This window comes from Colletotrichum aenigma (assembly GCF_013390185.1).
Source record: "Colletotrichum aenigma strain Cg56 chromosome Unknown KSG_Cg56_contig03, whole genome shotgun sequence".
Classification (NCBI taxonomy): domain Eukaryota; kingdom Fungi; phylum Ascomycota; class Sordariomycetes; order Glomerellales; family Glomerellaceae; genus Colletotrichum; species Colletotrichum aenigma.
The window spans coordinates 2,311,764-2,326,509 of NW_023500909.1; the positions used below are offsets into that span (position 1 = coordinate 2,311,764).

Genomic DNA, 14,746 nt, shown 5'->3' on the forward strand with positions numbered 1-14,746 from the left:
AATAGACAACTTCTTCGCACACGATGAAGGCCAGACAGGTATACCTTTTACTACTTACTCCCATCGCTATGCACTCCCTTTGGACCGCCCAAAATCCGACCGAGCAACAACCGCAACGTCCATCAAGGTGAGGCCGTAAAACAATCCATAGCTTCTGACGCTTGTCAGCGAGAAAGCAGTTCCAACAGCCCGTCCGGTAGTGTAACACTCTTTTTGTCTTTCCAGCCTTTGCAAACTTTTTTCCCACGTCCCTTGGTATACCGACAACCAACACCCCGTCCTAATCTTCCAAATCCGATGCCTGCCCGCCCCCGTCCAATAACGCAGGTTGAAATCCAGAAGGTGATTGATTGCCATAAGGACAAATGATCTATGTTCGTCTTGTTTCCGAAGCGTAATCCGCATCAGTAAGTCACATGCTGAAAACGTTCCAAGCCAGCTAATGTAGCAAACTTTGGCTCATCTCGATTATCAAAATCCAGTTGTGTAGTTTACGCAGGAGACTTGCTCGGCGGCGCGGCTCCTCCGTTCTGACGGGCGTCTCCGCCGCTCACGGAAAGCCCTCCAATTCCGCTGGAGAGGAACGCAAACGGATCGTTCTCGTTCTGAGAGTAGAAGTTGTTCGAGGGGCCGGCAGACGCAGGGCCATTGGAAGCGGACTGGAAAGCCGCCTCCGCGGCCCGGCTATCGAAAGGGCCGGCAGAGTGAGAGCCAGGAGCCGGTCCAAAGTGAGTGTTGAGAGAGGGGTAGGGAGCGGCGCCGCCACCAATGCCTGAGGGAAGGGCAAAAGTGCTGGGGGGGCCGCCAAAGTGCTGACCACCGTAGCCGCCACCAGAAGCAAAACCACCGCCGGCCGAAGCAAACGGTCCGGGTCCAGGAGTGCCGCTCATGGAGCCCTGGCTCATGCTGTAGTTGGAAGGGGGATCCATGGGGGAGGGGTAACCACCAGAATCGGCGACAACAGCGGCACCAGCACGGCTGGCACCGCAACGCAGACAGCAAACGTTCTTAGCAAAGTTGTGATATCCGCAAACTTCGTTGCCGCACTTCCAATCACCAGCACGGAAGGGGACGACACCGCTGCCGCCCATGCGACCGCCGCCGTGACCCATGTGTCCATGGTGGTGCTGGGGAGGAGGCATCATGGCCGGTGGTCCGTAGCCGTAGCCGTAGCCCATGTCGCCGGTAGGACCAGCGCTGACGGCGGGGAAGGAGCAGCGGAAGCAAGCAGTGCGTCGCTGGAAGTTGGAGAAGCCACACGAGGGGCAGGTCCAGTCGCCGGGGCGGGGGCGGTTCTTGCTAGGCGGGAAGGGCGTCAGGATCTCAGCGGCGCGGTCCAAAACACGGCTGGAAGACGGTGACACTTCGATCGCCTTCTCGTTAAGAGCGCGACCGTTCATGCACAGACTCTCAGCGGCCTGGTCAGAAGTCAGCATTGATCAAAAATACTCGGCTGCTGGGGAGCGTTGTCTTCTGCTCAGAAAAGCCCAATTGGCGACAATGTGAATGCGCAATTGCGATCCTTCGATTTGTCATGCGCAAAAATGAATAATTGAACTCACCTCCTCGTGGGAAGAGAAGACGGCGAAACCACTGCCGGTAGGCTTGTGCTGCTCAGGGGTGCGAAGGGTCCAGAACGCAATAGGACGACCGCCAAACTGGGTGAACCAGCTCTCGAGCTCGGATTGAGTAGTATCATGAGGAAGACCAGACATGTGGAGGACCTTGCTGCGCTCAGACAGGAAAGCACGCACGTCGGCGCGCGCGTCCATGGGCCGAGTCAGGACATCGGGGTGCTCGTGGGAAGGCTGCGACTTGCGAATCAAGCCTCGAAGGACGCGGGCCAAGGTGACGGCCTCCTCCATGGCACGGCGAGGAGAGGCAGGGGCCAGAGCCTGGAGGTGGAAGGGCAAGTTGTGCTTGATTGGAGCACTGGACTGGACCGGCTCCACCTCCAAGGCGGCACAGATATTGGACAGCATCGAGGGCCCAAAGGGCAGCGATTCGGGGTGGTGTTGCTGCCATCGCTGGTACTCAGTCCGCAGATCAAAAGTGCGGGAGTGCTGGAGGTATGGAGGCAGAACGACGGCCTTGTCTCGGGCTTCTCGGGGCAACTGGACGCGAAGATCCCAGGCGTCGAGGGTGACGAAGACGAAATCGAGATTTTGGGAGGTCAAGTGCTCGTTCGCAAACGTGTCAAATCGGTTGATGGCGTCTCGGAAGGTTCCCGCGTTGCGCACATGTTCCCAGGTGAGGGTCGTCAAGCTCGCTAAAGACGCAAATGTTAGCTGGAGAATTTTCAACTTGTCGTCACCGCTGCAGGAACGGGGCGTTGTATGGCGTGACGGAAATAAGATAAGGTCTCAAGCCTCGTGCAACTACTTACTGCACAACGGTGTAATCGGAGTGTTGATGGGTTTGACAAGAACGCTCTCGCGGGTGATCTGGAAGACATTGAGGGTTAGTCAAAGATTCAGTGACGGTGGCAGCGGGTGAAGGTGGAGGCCTTCTTGAGACAAGACGGGGCAGGCAGAAGAAGCTCACCTCCTCGAGAGACTTTGCGTCAAGCAGAATCCATCCCAGCTCAATGACCTCGGCAGAGTCCTTGGTGACGTAGACACCATGCTCATCGCAGGTGGTCGCGACGTGGATCACAACATAGCGATCAATGTTGAGCTGGTTGCCAGCGGGAGGGCCAGACATTTTGGGCGATTGGCGACAGTAGCGCTACCGGTGAAAGCAGCACAATAAGAATAATGGGTCTGTTGATGTCTGGAGGAAGACTCGTCGATGGGTTCGAACAGCTGCTGACCGACTGGCAGAGAGGGTTGCTGCAGCGTTACGACTCGAACAAACGACGGATGTTCGGGGAGGGGACGGAAGTGGTTCCCGGCAAGCTTGCTTCAGGAGAGGTGCCGAGCAAAGCAAGCTGCAGCAGCAAAAGTGAGGCGGAAGTTGCGGCTACAAGCAAGCAACGGAGAAAAGGAGACGAGGACAGAATTGACCAGTCCTCGTGTCGTCGTACCTTTTTTCCTCGCAGCTCGGGGAAGAGGTGGGAGGATCGGTAGGGGGGAAGGAGGAGGAAGCGAAAAGAGAGGGAAAGGTGATGGGAGAGCAGAGAACAAGAAGTCGACACAGGAGAAGAAAATTGGCATTGGTGTTGGCGTGGGACGTGGGAACCTGCTCCGTCGGTCAGGTCAAGGTACCTCTGCGCCTACCGGGCACCTCATAGAATCCGCTGTACACTTTTAGCGTACCGTGTCCGGGTGCCGCCTTCCTTACGTTGGTCTCTGTGGTGCAGGTGGTCCTATGGAGGAGCTGGTGGTGGGAGTCGCCGCCGTCATTTTTAGGACCAGCCAACCGAGAGTGTACCTCTAGGTACCTCACCTCCCGGGACTAAGGTAACAACCACCCAAGATAGGTACTTAACTACGAACCTACAGGGACGTCCCGCTTCCCTGCCACGCGCGCGCGCCCTGGAACTGGGAATTGCAACTCTCTCAACGTCCATCCACTCAGTGAGTGAGCACCTTTGCTGTCTGGTCGGCGCAGTGGACAGGGGACCTCTAAATGCACCAGTAACATAGACAAGACACCTACCTCTGACGTTAGAGCCCAGGCAAAGTACAATGGGGGTCTCTTTCATTGAAACAATTGGCAGACGGCAACGCGTGCACACAGTAGGAAACGTGGGTTTGGGTAGGTAGAAAGATACTTGACATGAGGCTGGCCGGTGGGTATTCGGACGCAACTGCGACCGGGAAGCTGAATAATTGCCCGCTGTTTATCTGTCTCCTTCATTTCTCTGAGGCCTGAAGCTGAACAGGAAAATGCCATGGCGGCCAGTTGGGCGTCAATCTCTCTTTCGGTCTCTCTCAATAAGTGAACCGAGGAAAGTAAACCAAGACTGACTGAAAGCAGTAAGCTAAACAGGGGATCAGGAGCTCTACCAAACGAGGTTGGCGGCCTCGGTGCTGCTTGGATGAATATCCAGACATGTATTCGGTACATGCGGTAAGTAACCCAGCTGCCTTGTTCCAACTTGCTTTCAACTGCTCGTTGAATGTAATGTATGCGGTCAATCAGCTCTGTCTATGGCCATAGCTTGCATACATGATGATGAATCAGTGCTGCCTGGATGGATTGTTCTCTTCCCCCTTTACCGGAACAATTCAATTGCTCGCCTCGCCATTGCAGAGCCTTCCGTTTTTCTCTTGGATGCTCTCGAGTAGACCTAACCTGGGGCACCACGAAACATGTTGAATTGTCAGCTGCCGTGTCAAGTCAATTTCTTGTCTTGCTGCAGCAGCGGTCCCGAGGTACCGAAGCGTGTCTGTTGGCTCATCTTGCCTTACCTTAGTCCTCTTGGGACAACGTCAGTGCTGTGCCCGGAGACTGCGCCCGTGCCTGAGCAGTCTGACCTGCGTCCAGCCAATTTCTCTCCTCTCCTGCTAGGTAACCTTACAGCTTGGATGTCCCGACTGCCATGTGTGCTGATGGGACTGCTACTAGAGATGCAAGCGCACATTCGGAGAGGGCAGCAAGCGTGGCCGCCGAAGCCGCATCAGCGCGCCAAGAAACTCTTGCCGTTGTCGCTTGAGCTAGAAAAAACGGGGCAAGATTCGATGCTAAAGAACGGAATGTGCTTCTGAAAAGTCCACCCGTCATACCGCTAGGCCGTCTCGTGTTGGTATCATTGCAGGACGGGACTCTTCGCGGTCCTGACAACCAGACTTCAAACCCGGCGGCTTGTCTGTGTATCTGTATTCGGTCATGAATCATAAGCAGGCATCCGCCAAGGGGCCTGGCAAACACAAAGATATGGGAATTCACTCGTTGGCCCCCAACAATGGCATAATGGCCATGCTACTGGCTTGCAGAGCAGGGCTTAAACCGAAGCATCTCGCTCTTCGTATGTCCCATTACAGCGGACGGCCACGCTCTAATGAGCACGACGCGTCCACTCTCCGATGACTTTCACCTCGGGAGGGAACCCCTGGACATAGCCACGCTCTGTTGCATATAGGCTCCTCGCCGCCGTCGCCGGCTGCCTGGGTCTTCCCTATCAGCAGGGCCCTCCTGTTCCGGTTCACCTCGTCTCTCCGGCACGAACCCGTCACTCACGTCCCCCTCAAAAGTCCAAGGTATCGGGTACTGCAACTACAAGCGGCACAGCGTGTCCCAGCCGTGTGTCGACCTCCATCACTCGCCAGGGAGGGCGCCGTATGCGCCTCTGTCACACACACACTTGGACACTACGAAGGCATTCTTGTTTGGGAGTGGGAACAACGTCTCCGGCTGCACACATGTGAACAGCAGTCGACATTCGGCCAGAGGACAAGTGTCGACGACCAGGTCTTCTTCAGGCTTGCTCGGTACCGTCTCTACGGTAATTGGACCGCACCGTACTGTGTACATTGCTGGATCGCCAATACTGGCCCCAGTTCTGTTAGAGCTGGCAGGTAGCACACCAATCGTGCTTTACCATACTCCAGACACCTTACCTGAAGCTACGCCGACACACATCATCGACCTCCACTCGCCGAGCAGGCCGCGAACACAAGTGGCCATTGGCGGCGACTTGGCCCGTGAGGAACGACTGCCAAATCGAACAAGTGGGTGTGGGACACAGAGATGAGGCAGCCTTCCATCTTTGCAACTCCTTCTCTCTCTCTCTCTGCCGTCCTCCTACGCTGCGCCTCACGCACTGCCTACATGACGACCTTGTCACCTTGGCTCGTGTTCCATACCATCATTGAGGTGAGCTGTGGTTTCGCTGCTTACTGCATAGTACAAGTATCAGAAAGAGTCCCAAATGGGCAAACTGCGTGCCACACCGCGCCGGTCGCTGGTTGGCATCTCCTTGTCTTCCACGTGGAAACGCCCAACTAGCTTTCCGTAACCAGCTCACTCTTCCAACGGTCCCGGGGAGCAAGAGCTTCAGCATCCAAGCTCTCGATTTCTTGCAATCGCCATTTTTTGCCTCTCGGGGTACATCTCCATTCTCCAATGAGGAACATTGGCACAGCACTCGCTGTTTGGAGTGGTCGACAGCTCCCTGGACCAGTTGTGTTGCAGAAGAGGAACGTTAAAAGAGCTCCACACAACCAAACCCTGACTTGCCGACTTAGGCGAGGCGTCATTTCGCTCCGATGGGATCAGTCCACAATGATGTATCATCCTTACCCCGACCCTACGTGTTGTCTTTGTCGGCACACGTACGGCGATGATAGTGCAACCGCCGCGCCGGTTGCTTGAGCGGCATGCCGAACCAGCTCGGTACGGCACGACGTGACAAGCTTCAAACGAATGGGGTTCCCACAGTCTACCCATCGCGAAATGTCGCTCGCTCAAATATCGAGAACCATCAAATCGATCAACCCAATTGAATTGGATGGTCTAACTCAGAACAGCGCGCCGGTGGCCTCTAGCTATATGGAACAGGCTAGCTAGAATTTCAGGGGTGTTGCCACATGCGCCTGCCCTGAACCAATCCCCGAATCCAACGGCTCAGACACTAATTCACAGGGCTCTGGCTTCGAGAAGGTTGGAAGAAGTGTCTCGTTTCTGATCCGCACCGTTTTCGACGGGCCCTCAAATACGGATAAGCCTGGCAGGGAGCTAGCGGTTGACATACATGCCCACCAATGTCGTCGACTTCATCAACCGCCGTGCTGAGAACATCTCGTGCATCAACTCTGCGTGGCACTGCCCAGACGTATGTTGGAAATCTGATCGTCAGTAATATCGGAGCCCAATTCCACTACACGAGAGCTCGGCACCAGATCACAGCCTCGTTCTGCCAATTTTAATCGATCATATCTCTCCAGCCTTTTTCCTCGAGTCACCGCTTACAATCTCGCAGACGCCCGTTGTCTCTGGACCTTGAATCACTCTTCTGCCATGTCGCTTTCGACTGGGGGGTTTCGGCACCCGCGGAAGACTCCGTTGTCCGCCGATGTGACGGCGGCATGCGACTGTAAACCGCTCGGGGGTCGAATTCGACAACCATGGCCCGTCCGCCGGCCTGCCTCATTTCCGTCTGCCTCCTTCTCAAGGGTGCACAAACTCTCACATCGTGGTGCCTGGATCAAGCTTGACATCGCCTTCTGCTTTGCGACAGTGAATCTCAGCTCCAAAACTGCCACGATTGTCTAGCCCCCCGGCTGGAGAAGTTGGCAGCAAGCCGAAAGGCAATTGACCGGTTATGGAAACGTTGTGGGCTGATGGTATTGTTTGTTTGCGCATGTTAGTCGTGGCTGACTGTGCGGCTACGCGTCCCGCCGTTTCAAATGCTGGCTGTGAAGCACGACCGCAGCGCTGTTCCCTGTTGCAGTGTAGTTTCTCTGCACCTGTGATCGACAGCCGGCTTCGTTGTCAGGAGGAGTACGGAACCCCGGATGATGTTCCGGATACATCTCGTTGTTCCTAGGTCCTGGTACAGCCAGCGGTCGATCCAGGTTGAGGGGGCCGTCGGTATCGTGTCTTATGAATGCCTTGTCAATGACACATAAGCTCTCAAACTTGAAAGCAATGTTCAGCTTGTCTACAACTGTTACAACAAAGCGACACTCAGCTCAAGATCATGCCTCCCGCGTTGTTGGCAACCACCGGACGATCGAGTGCCTCGCAGTTGGGCTGTTTCGTCAGGATCCATTAAGCTCAATCTGAACAATTGCGTCACCTACGTCAGGCAATGAAAGCTGGTGCTCGAGCCAAGCAGCATGTCATCGCAATCGCACCTTTGCTCAAGCTCAATACTCTTATCTGCCTTGTGGACGTGGACATCCGGCTCGAGATATGGCTCCGCAGTTCCATCTGATTGGGCTCCCCGGGAAAGGGCAGACTGCATGTCTCAGGCACAGGGTGCAGCCAGGAAGCTATCCCTAGAGCAGCAATCCCCTCACCAGGTGCCTCACAATGAGATGCGTCTATTCATAGCGGGTTTGCGAGGTTTGTTGCCGCGAAGGGTGTGTGTGGCCGGGAGCTTGGGCCCCAAGTGGTGCCGAAGTCGACCTCCCGAATGGGTGGATGTGATGATAGCCGCTGCAGCTCCTCACCCAGGGATCAGACTGGTGGACGGCTGTTATCAAGTGATCAGGAGGCGCTGTGGGACAGAAATGCGCAGCGGGCCGAGGCCGAGACCGAGACATAAAAGGCCCCAATGGCCACCCAGGGCATAGGAGGAAGGTGGTTAAGTAAGAGCGCTTGCCAACACCCACCCAACTGTGTCAACTTGACATCTTTGGTGTTGAGGGTCGCGTCCAGCAAGAAGGTCCGGCTGGGGCCTAGGTAGACTCAGATACATCAGTCCAGGGCAGGCACCGCGAGCGCGAGGTTCGGTTGCTGGCGAAGTGAAACGACACGTGCAGGTTACGTCATTCACAGGCCGTCCAGTCCGCGCCACGATGAGACTCGACCAGAACATTGGCTGGCAATAGAGGGAGGCGTCCGGGCATACACGCAATCTGTTACCCAAAACAAGACAAGGCACGGCAATTTTGGCCGCTCGCCTGCCTTCCTTGCCTTGTGTGTCTGAGCTTGGTCGGTGCATTTAAGCTTCTGTCCGCCTCGGCTGGGACTGTCACCGTTTTGTCCCGCAACAACAATCCCAATACTGTGATACCCTTGAACGCACTTCAGTCGATTAGCAGATCTTGCCTCTTCGTCTTCACACTTGGACATTCTTCATCAAGCATCATCCTCGACCCTACATAAACTCAACCACAGACATCAGACAAACTGGCACAATGGGCGCAATCTCTGCTGTGTTCCTCATCCTCATCACCATCCTCAGTTCGTCCTGACCCTGCCCGGCACCACAAGAATCCTCGCGCTGACAGTTGACTACAGTTCCGCCCGTCGGCGTCTATGCCGTTGCTGGCTGTGGAATGGGTAAGTGCCGCAATGGATCGCACGACGCTCTTATCCTTGGCTTGCATAAACTGACGCGGCTCGGTAGATCTCCTCGTCAACATCTGCTTGACGATTCTCGGATACATCCCGGGACACATTCACGCCTTCTACGTCGAATACATCTACTACGACCGTCGCGAGCAGGCGCGTGAGGGCCGCATAGTGACCGGTCGCGCGCCTGGTGTCTACAGCGACAGAGTCCAGAGCGGTGGACAGGGCTACGGAACGATTGCCCAACCGACGGCTTAAAGGCGATCGGTGTTTAGAGTGATGGCGCGTAGCGATGGAGAGGATTTTTTGGTGGCTGCAGCAGAGTGCTTCCACGCGGCAAGTACATGACGACGGCGCTGCCAGTTTCCACGCAGCACGACGCATCGCCAGCGCTGGTGGCTTGGAGGGTATATGGTTTACGAGCGAGAGCTTACTTGACGACGGCATGGATATACGATTAATCAAGCAAAAATCAAAACAAATCACTGTACTCCAAACGTGACCAACGGCTTGTGCGTGCCTGGCGCGTGTGCAGGTTATTGCGCCGGATCTGTGTGCCAGCGCATCCGACCTTGTCCTCGCCCATTGCCACGTTGTAGAGTAAATACCCGATAGGCAAGGCAGAGTTGAAGACATGGTGGCCGCGAGAAACACGGATAACAACCTTGACCTTGGAAGATGCAGACGAGGACAACGGTAGCATGCGCCTCGACGGCCCGGAGGACGAATGTGGAAGAGCCGGCAGAATTGGCCCGGCCGGGGCCATGTGGATGGTGATCATTGATCCAGAATGGCCGTGGTCGGGTCCACAGCGGCGGTCGGTAGGGCAGAGACATAAGATGATGATGGCGAAGCAATATGCGCTTTCCCACGGCTCTGACGTCTTACACGGGTTGGAAAGGACAGCGTACGAGCAATTTGCACTTTGAACAGCCGTAAACATCAGTTGCCCTGAGAGACGACCACGTCAACCGTCATTTCCTACCTATCCTCAGTTGAGAGAAAAACGACCTGATACGGCCTGGTCTAGCAAGTAAGTAGCTGGTGTGGCTAGCCAGTCGCCATAGCTCTGCGCTGCTTGGTGCTGGTGACTGGTCAGATTTGGCTGTGGCCTGGGCGTCGAACGGCAGGTTGGGAATGGCCCGAGTCGCCTGAGGAGGGGAGGGGAACCACGAACCGGAGCAAGAACGGCAGCGGGGACAGTGTGGCCGTCCGACAGTGTGTTCGTTTGGCACGGCCCAGACAGCTGTCATTGGACGGAAAGACACAGTCGTGGACAGGGGGGGTCGGGTCGGTCCACCCTTTGAACGGCAGCCACGACACTCGTGCAGCACGCACCTGCTCGTTCGCTGGTGCTGCGTTGCTCCTTGCCCGCATGTGTGATAGTCAGCTTCGGGGCACATTGAGAGACAGACAGGCGACAGGCCTACTTGCGTTGCCTTTCTACCTACCAAAAAACGGCGCCGTCTGCTGTGTCTTGAAAGTACCATCTCCCAGCTATTGGTAGTTCCCCCGCCTATCGCTGCTACCGGATGCAACTTCACCCTAAACACTGCAAAGCCATTTTTCCTCCTCCTCTTTTTTTTCTCTTTATTTGTTGTTTTGCTCCCATTCCCCTCTCAGAGACCCCAGTCCATATCTCTCTGCGAAGGAACTGCAATTGCTGCAGGGAATTCGTGCGTCAACGCCGTCCACGCGCCTCGAGGCGATCCGGATTGCATCCTCGACAGTATCCACCATCGCATCAACTACTCCATCGGCCGCCTCTGTCTGTCTCACGCCGCCCTCTCTTTCTCTCTCTCTCCATCCTCGATTTACGAGCCAGCTTCTGTCTGTCTCAACTTTCCCCAACTCCACCCCGGCGAAAGTGGAAGGCCAGAGATCCAGAACGGACGAGACGCACCGCTGCTAAAACCTACCTGCATATGCTCGCCCGCGCGACCTACAACCCAGTCAAAAAACGACATTCGACACTTGTTCACGCGAGAACCGACACAGCCATGCCTCCGCATTCGCTGATCTGATTCTCCTGTTTTTCTCACTACCCGCCGCACGACAGAAAACACCACCTGCTCTGAGCTCCTCACTGCTACCCTAGCAGCTCATACTGCCTTTATGAATGTACACATATAAAGCCCATCCCACGACACGCCATTCACTGTGAAGATGGACTCGGGGAAGATCCCACCAAAGGACCATTCCGGTCCATCTCAATCCCGCCATCCTACCTCCGCGTCTCATACTCGGAGCTCTTCGGCCACGACGCCGTTCCCTCCACTTGCGTCCAAGAAAGCGACGCGAGACTCTTTGACCTTCTCTTTTCCCCCGCTTTTCCAACCCAACACGTCCTCGACCTCACTTATTCCTTCGACTGCAGAGGGGAAGCCCATACCTCTTGACGACAGCACTGCCGCCCACCGCACTTCAGCTCTGCGCGAGCTCAATAGCAATTACCCGTCTCGTCACCGCTACGCCAAGTCTACCGGCGCCCAAAGCAGTACTTACTCACAGCCAGTCATCGTCAGGACATATTCTGGCTCACATAGCCGACCCACGAGCACAAATCGGAGCAACGGTGGTAGCGCCGGTCTTGGCCCAAGGTCCACCTCATCCGTTGTGAGCGGCCCGGCGGCATCTGTTCGGCGCATCATTGCTCTGCGAACACCCTTTGGCGGCAGCAAGTCGGCTCAAAATGGCGGTCTAAGCATGGCCAGAGGAATGGCAAAGAAGCGACTGGAAGGACAAGAGGCTATGGCCAAGCTCCCTCCCGTAGAGGCTTTCGGCTTCAAGAGCATGATGGCCAACATCGAGTCGCAGGAGGGGGACAACAACATCAACGCCGACCTGGACCGCATCGCTGAAATATGTGCCAGGTCTCGATACTCATTGAGTAGCCAGTATGAAGTTCACGTCGCGCCTCATGGCTCCGGCGCGTCCTTCGTCAGCCACGCATCATCTTCCCGACGCCAGCGTCACAGTGTGGGACCTACTCTGGAAGCCGTATCAGATGACGAACGAAGACATAGGAAGCGACGCAGTAATGGTAGGAGGAGGAGCATAGCAATGGGGACGCTTGAAACCATCATGTCGTCCAGCCGGTCTTCGGAGGAAGATAAGTCCAAGAAGAAGTCGGCAGCTGAGATTACAGCAGAGGTGCGAGGTAGGGCAGCAGCTCGGAAGTCGGGCAGCACGACGCCTTCGTCTACAGTCAGTGAAGAAAGGCCCTCGAAACAAGAAGAGAAGGACAAGTTGCCTCCTCTGGTCAGGAGGAAGTCGTCGTCGTTCGCGACGGCCATGCTAGAGAGCACACGACAGAGCCTGACGGCCAGCAACCAGGCATCACCACGAAGCTCGGCGAATGCTTTGGTGAGCGAGCCGGCTCTGCCGAAGACTTCGACGAGCCACCTCGAAGTTCGGACGGACGTAGAAGAGAGCGTGGTGCATCGCCATACCCGTAAAGATTTGGACGAAAGACTGCAGCACGAAGTGTCCAAACCACAACAGCGCGAAACTTCAACCCAGCTCGATCAGACGAAGAACACCAGGGGTCTCTTGGCGGGGCTCACCGGCTGGGTGCCTTGGAGACTACCGCCCATCGTGGGATTGGGATCGACTTCCGCTCAAGGCGGTGTTCCCAGGAGCCATGCCGAGGGAAGCTTGCGGGATCTGCTCAAGACAACTGACACTAAGAACAAGGGAAAGGCCATCGAAGGCCAGGCTTGAGATGGCAACACGATGACAACTTGGGAAGATGGCGAAAAAGACGCCTTTTACGGTATACATGACTGGACGATACGGTGCAGCGGCGATGATTTGTTTCCCGCAACCAAAAAGGATTTACCAAAAAAGGTTACGATACCCATATACAGCAAAAGGACATACACAAAAGGACAAGAGACGCAAATGGGTGTTTGTCTCGCCATCTGTAACCAGTACAGCTCACGATTTTGACGATGATTTACGACTTTTTCTATGATACACAGATTAGCCAGATGCGGAAATGGTTTGCTAGGATTGGCGGTTCTTTCAAATTGAGATTTTCATGCGGCGTTTTATTGAGTGTTCCTGCAAGGTTGTCTCGAGGTGTGTTTGGCTTGTAAGATACTCCAAAAATAAGAGATCCAAAAGCAAGAATGTTTTTCGTTTGAAAACTCCAGCCGGCGCAGAGTCGCGATCTTCACTGCCGTGTTCTTATTTTTGGGCCCAATTGCAATTAATCATTGGCCAGAGATGAAAGGCGCTGGAAAGAGCAGCATGTTACCATATTACAGCCAGTCAGTCAGGAATCCGACATCCTAGTTTGCACGTATCGCCAACATTGCATGTGGATATGGGCATGCCCAACCAGCCTTATGAATGAAAACCAAGTCGATTTCAGGCATTTGTGATGCTGGAATACCTGCTTTTAATCTACCTTTTATACGTATGACTGCCCGGAGATATGACGAGGCGTAGCATTCTCGCGAGCCGGACGCACGCAAAAGGGAGGGCGTTGGTTGTCTGTTCGGTATAAGTACGAGTACTTACGTTAGGCCTCATGTTCCCAAATGTGATCTGAAGAAGAAGTCTCTTCTAAGACCAGCGGCCCGAGAGGGAAACGCTGAAGAGTCTCCACCCAGGCCTTGCGAGTTCGTGTCTGCAATACCCTCCAGAGCGTATTCGCACGGGTTTCGACCGACTCTTCTCAGAGACCACGGACGACGCAGGAGCCCAGATCAGATGCTAGTTCGACCCAAAGCCCGCATAGACTCGAGCTGATAAAAGGTCGCGGCTGAACAACATCGAAAGTGTTTCCGACCCTGCGCCTGGCTGCGAACCAGCAGGGGTAAGGGACGATCATGCAATCTCCCTCCGCATATGCTGTCAGTGCGGATGTGGTCTTGCTCCTCGGTTTCTTGCCATTATACAAGCCAAATACTTTCAAGTGATTCATAATGACCCATAAATGACTCTGACCTTATCGTCTTCATCACCTTCCAACGACCAGTGTAGGCACGACGGACACATCAATGAGAGCAGGTATCATTCCACACACAACAAACATCCCTTAAGCCCTCCTCACTTTCAGTGAGACTCTGTTTGTAATCAACTTCGAGCAGCCTGGTTCTCACGGCTTTTCTTGATATATAATCGGATGGTGAGGACGTCAACATTTGACAGCACAACAATGCAATGGCTGCCGATCCAACCTCTGAATCTTTTCGGGCGACAACGCAGGAGGGAGAGCAACAAGGCAGGAAGGCAATTCTTTACCTCCTAGAGACTCGTTGCCTGGGGCTCAAACTTAACCACTCTTCTCATCTTTGCCGGTGTTGTCTTATTCGGTTACGCAGATCAACAAAACCAGTGCATGATAGCTACGCGGGTCACTTTCTGGGGAAGACAAACTGCCTCTTGCCGATAAGAGTAAAGTCTGCAGAACACCAGACTGACTTTCTATTGTAGTATAGCGAGAGCAAGAAACATGTGGTGTGGGAGGAACGAAAGACGAGTGTGGTCGTTGATCTAAACCTCCTGTATCCTCGTCACCATCAAACACGACCTCAGACTTGATCAAGTACCGGAGGCCCATCACATAGAGATGCATTGTCATGTTTGCAAGAACAGATGGCTTGAGTCCGCCCCATCTGTTGGTATATTCATACCTCGACGCCCACAGTTTAGTCCGAGACGCATCCCACATGCATTTACCAGCTAATCCTACAGCCACACGATGAGAAGCCATCCCATGCCCATCCGTCGTGTCTCCAAATCCATCTAGTAGGGGGGAATCTCGCTGACCAGCGATGAAACATGTCGAGTTTAAAAAACGAACCCTCTGCTCATAAAGCCTCAAAGC

General features: G+C 54.8%; 3 protein-coding genes across 3 annotated transcripts; 2 read left to right on the forward strand and 1 right to left on the reverse strand.

Moving 5' to 3' along the window:
* Positions 1 to 491: 491 nt before the first annotated feature.
* Positions 492 to 2,703, reverse strand: CGCA056_v004600 (putative RNA-binding protein; the record flags this gene model as incomplete). The annotated part of the gene is made up of 4 exons (XM_037319855.1): positions 492 to 1,418; positions 1,563 to 2,269; positions 2,387 to 2,444; positions 2,545 to 2,703. The coding sequence occupies 4 exons, from the start codon at positions 2,701 to 2,703 to the stop codon at positions 492 to 494; spliced, it is 1,851 nt and encodes a 616-aa protein (XP_037181055.1).
* A 6,047-nt stretch (positions 2,704 to 8,750) lies between these two features.
* pmp3-0 (Plasma membrane proteolipid 3) lies at positions 8,751 to 9,165 on the forward strand (the record flags this gene model as incomplete). Its single annotated transcript, XM_037319856.1, has 3 exons — positions 8,751 to 8,796; positions 8,854 to 8,895; positions 8,963 to 9,165. 3 exons carry the CDS (start codon positions 8,751 to 8,753, stop codon positions 9,163 to 9,165), a joined length of 291 nt encoding a protein of 96 aa, XP_037181054.1.
* Positions 9,166 to 11,073: 1,908 nt separating this feature from the next.
* Positions 11,074 to 12,630, forward strand: CGCA056_v004602 (uncharacterized protein; the record flags this gene model as incomplete). The annotated part of the gene is made up of 1 exon (XM_037319857.1): positions 11,074 to 12,630. One exon carries the CDS (start codon positions 11,074 to 11,076, stop codon positions 12,628 to 12,630), a length of 1,557 nt encoding a protein of 518 aa, XP_037181057.1.
* Positions 12,631 to 14,746: the final 2,116 nt, after the last annotated feature.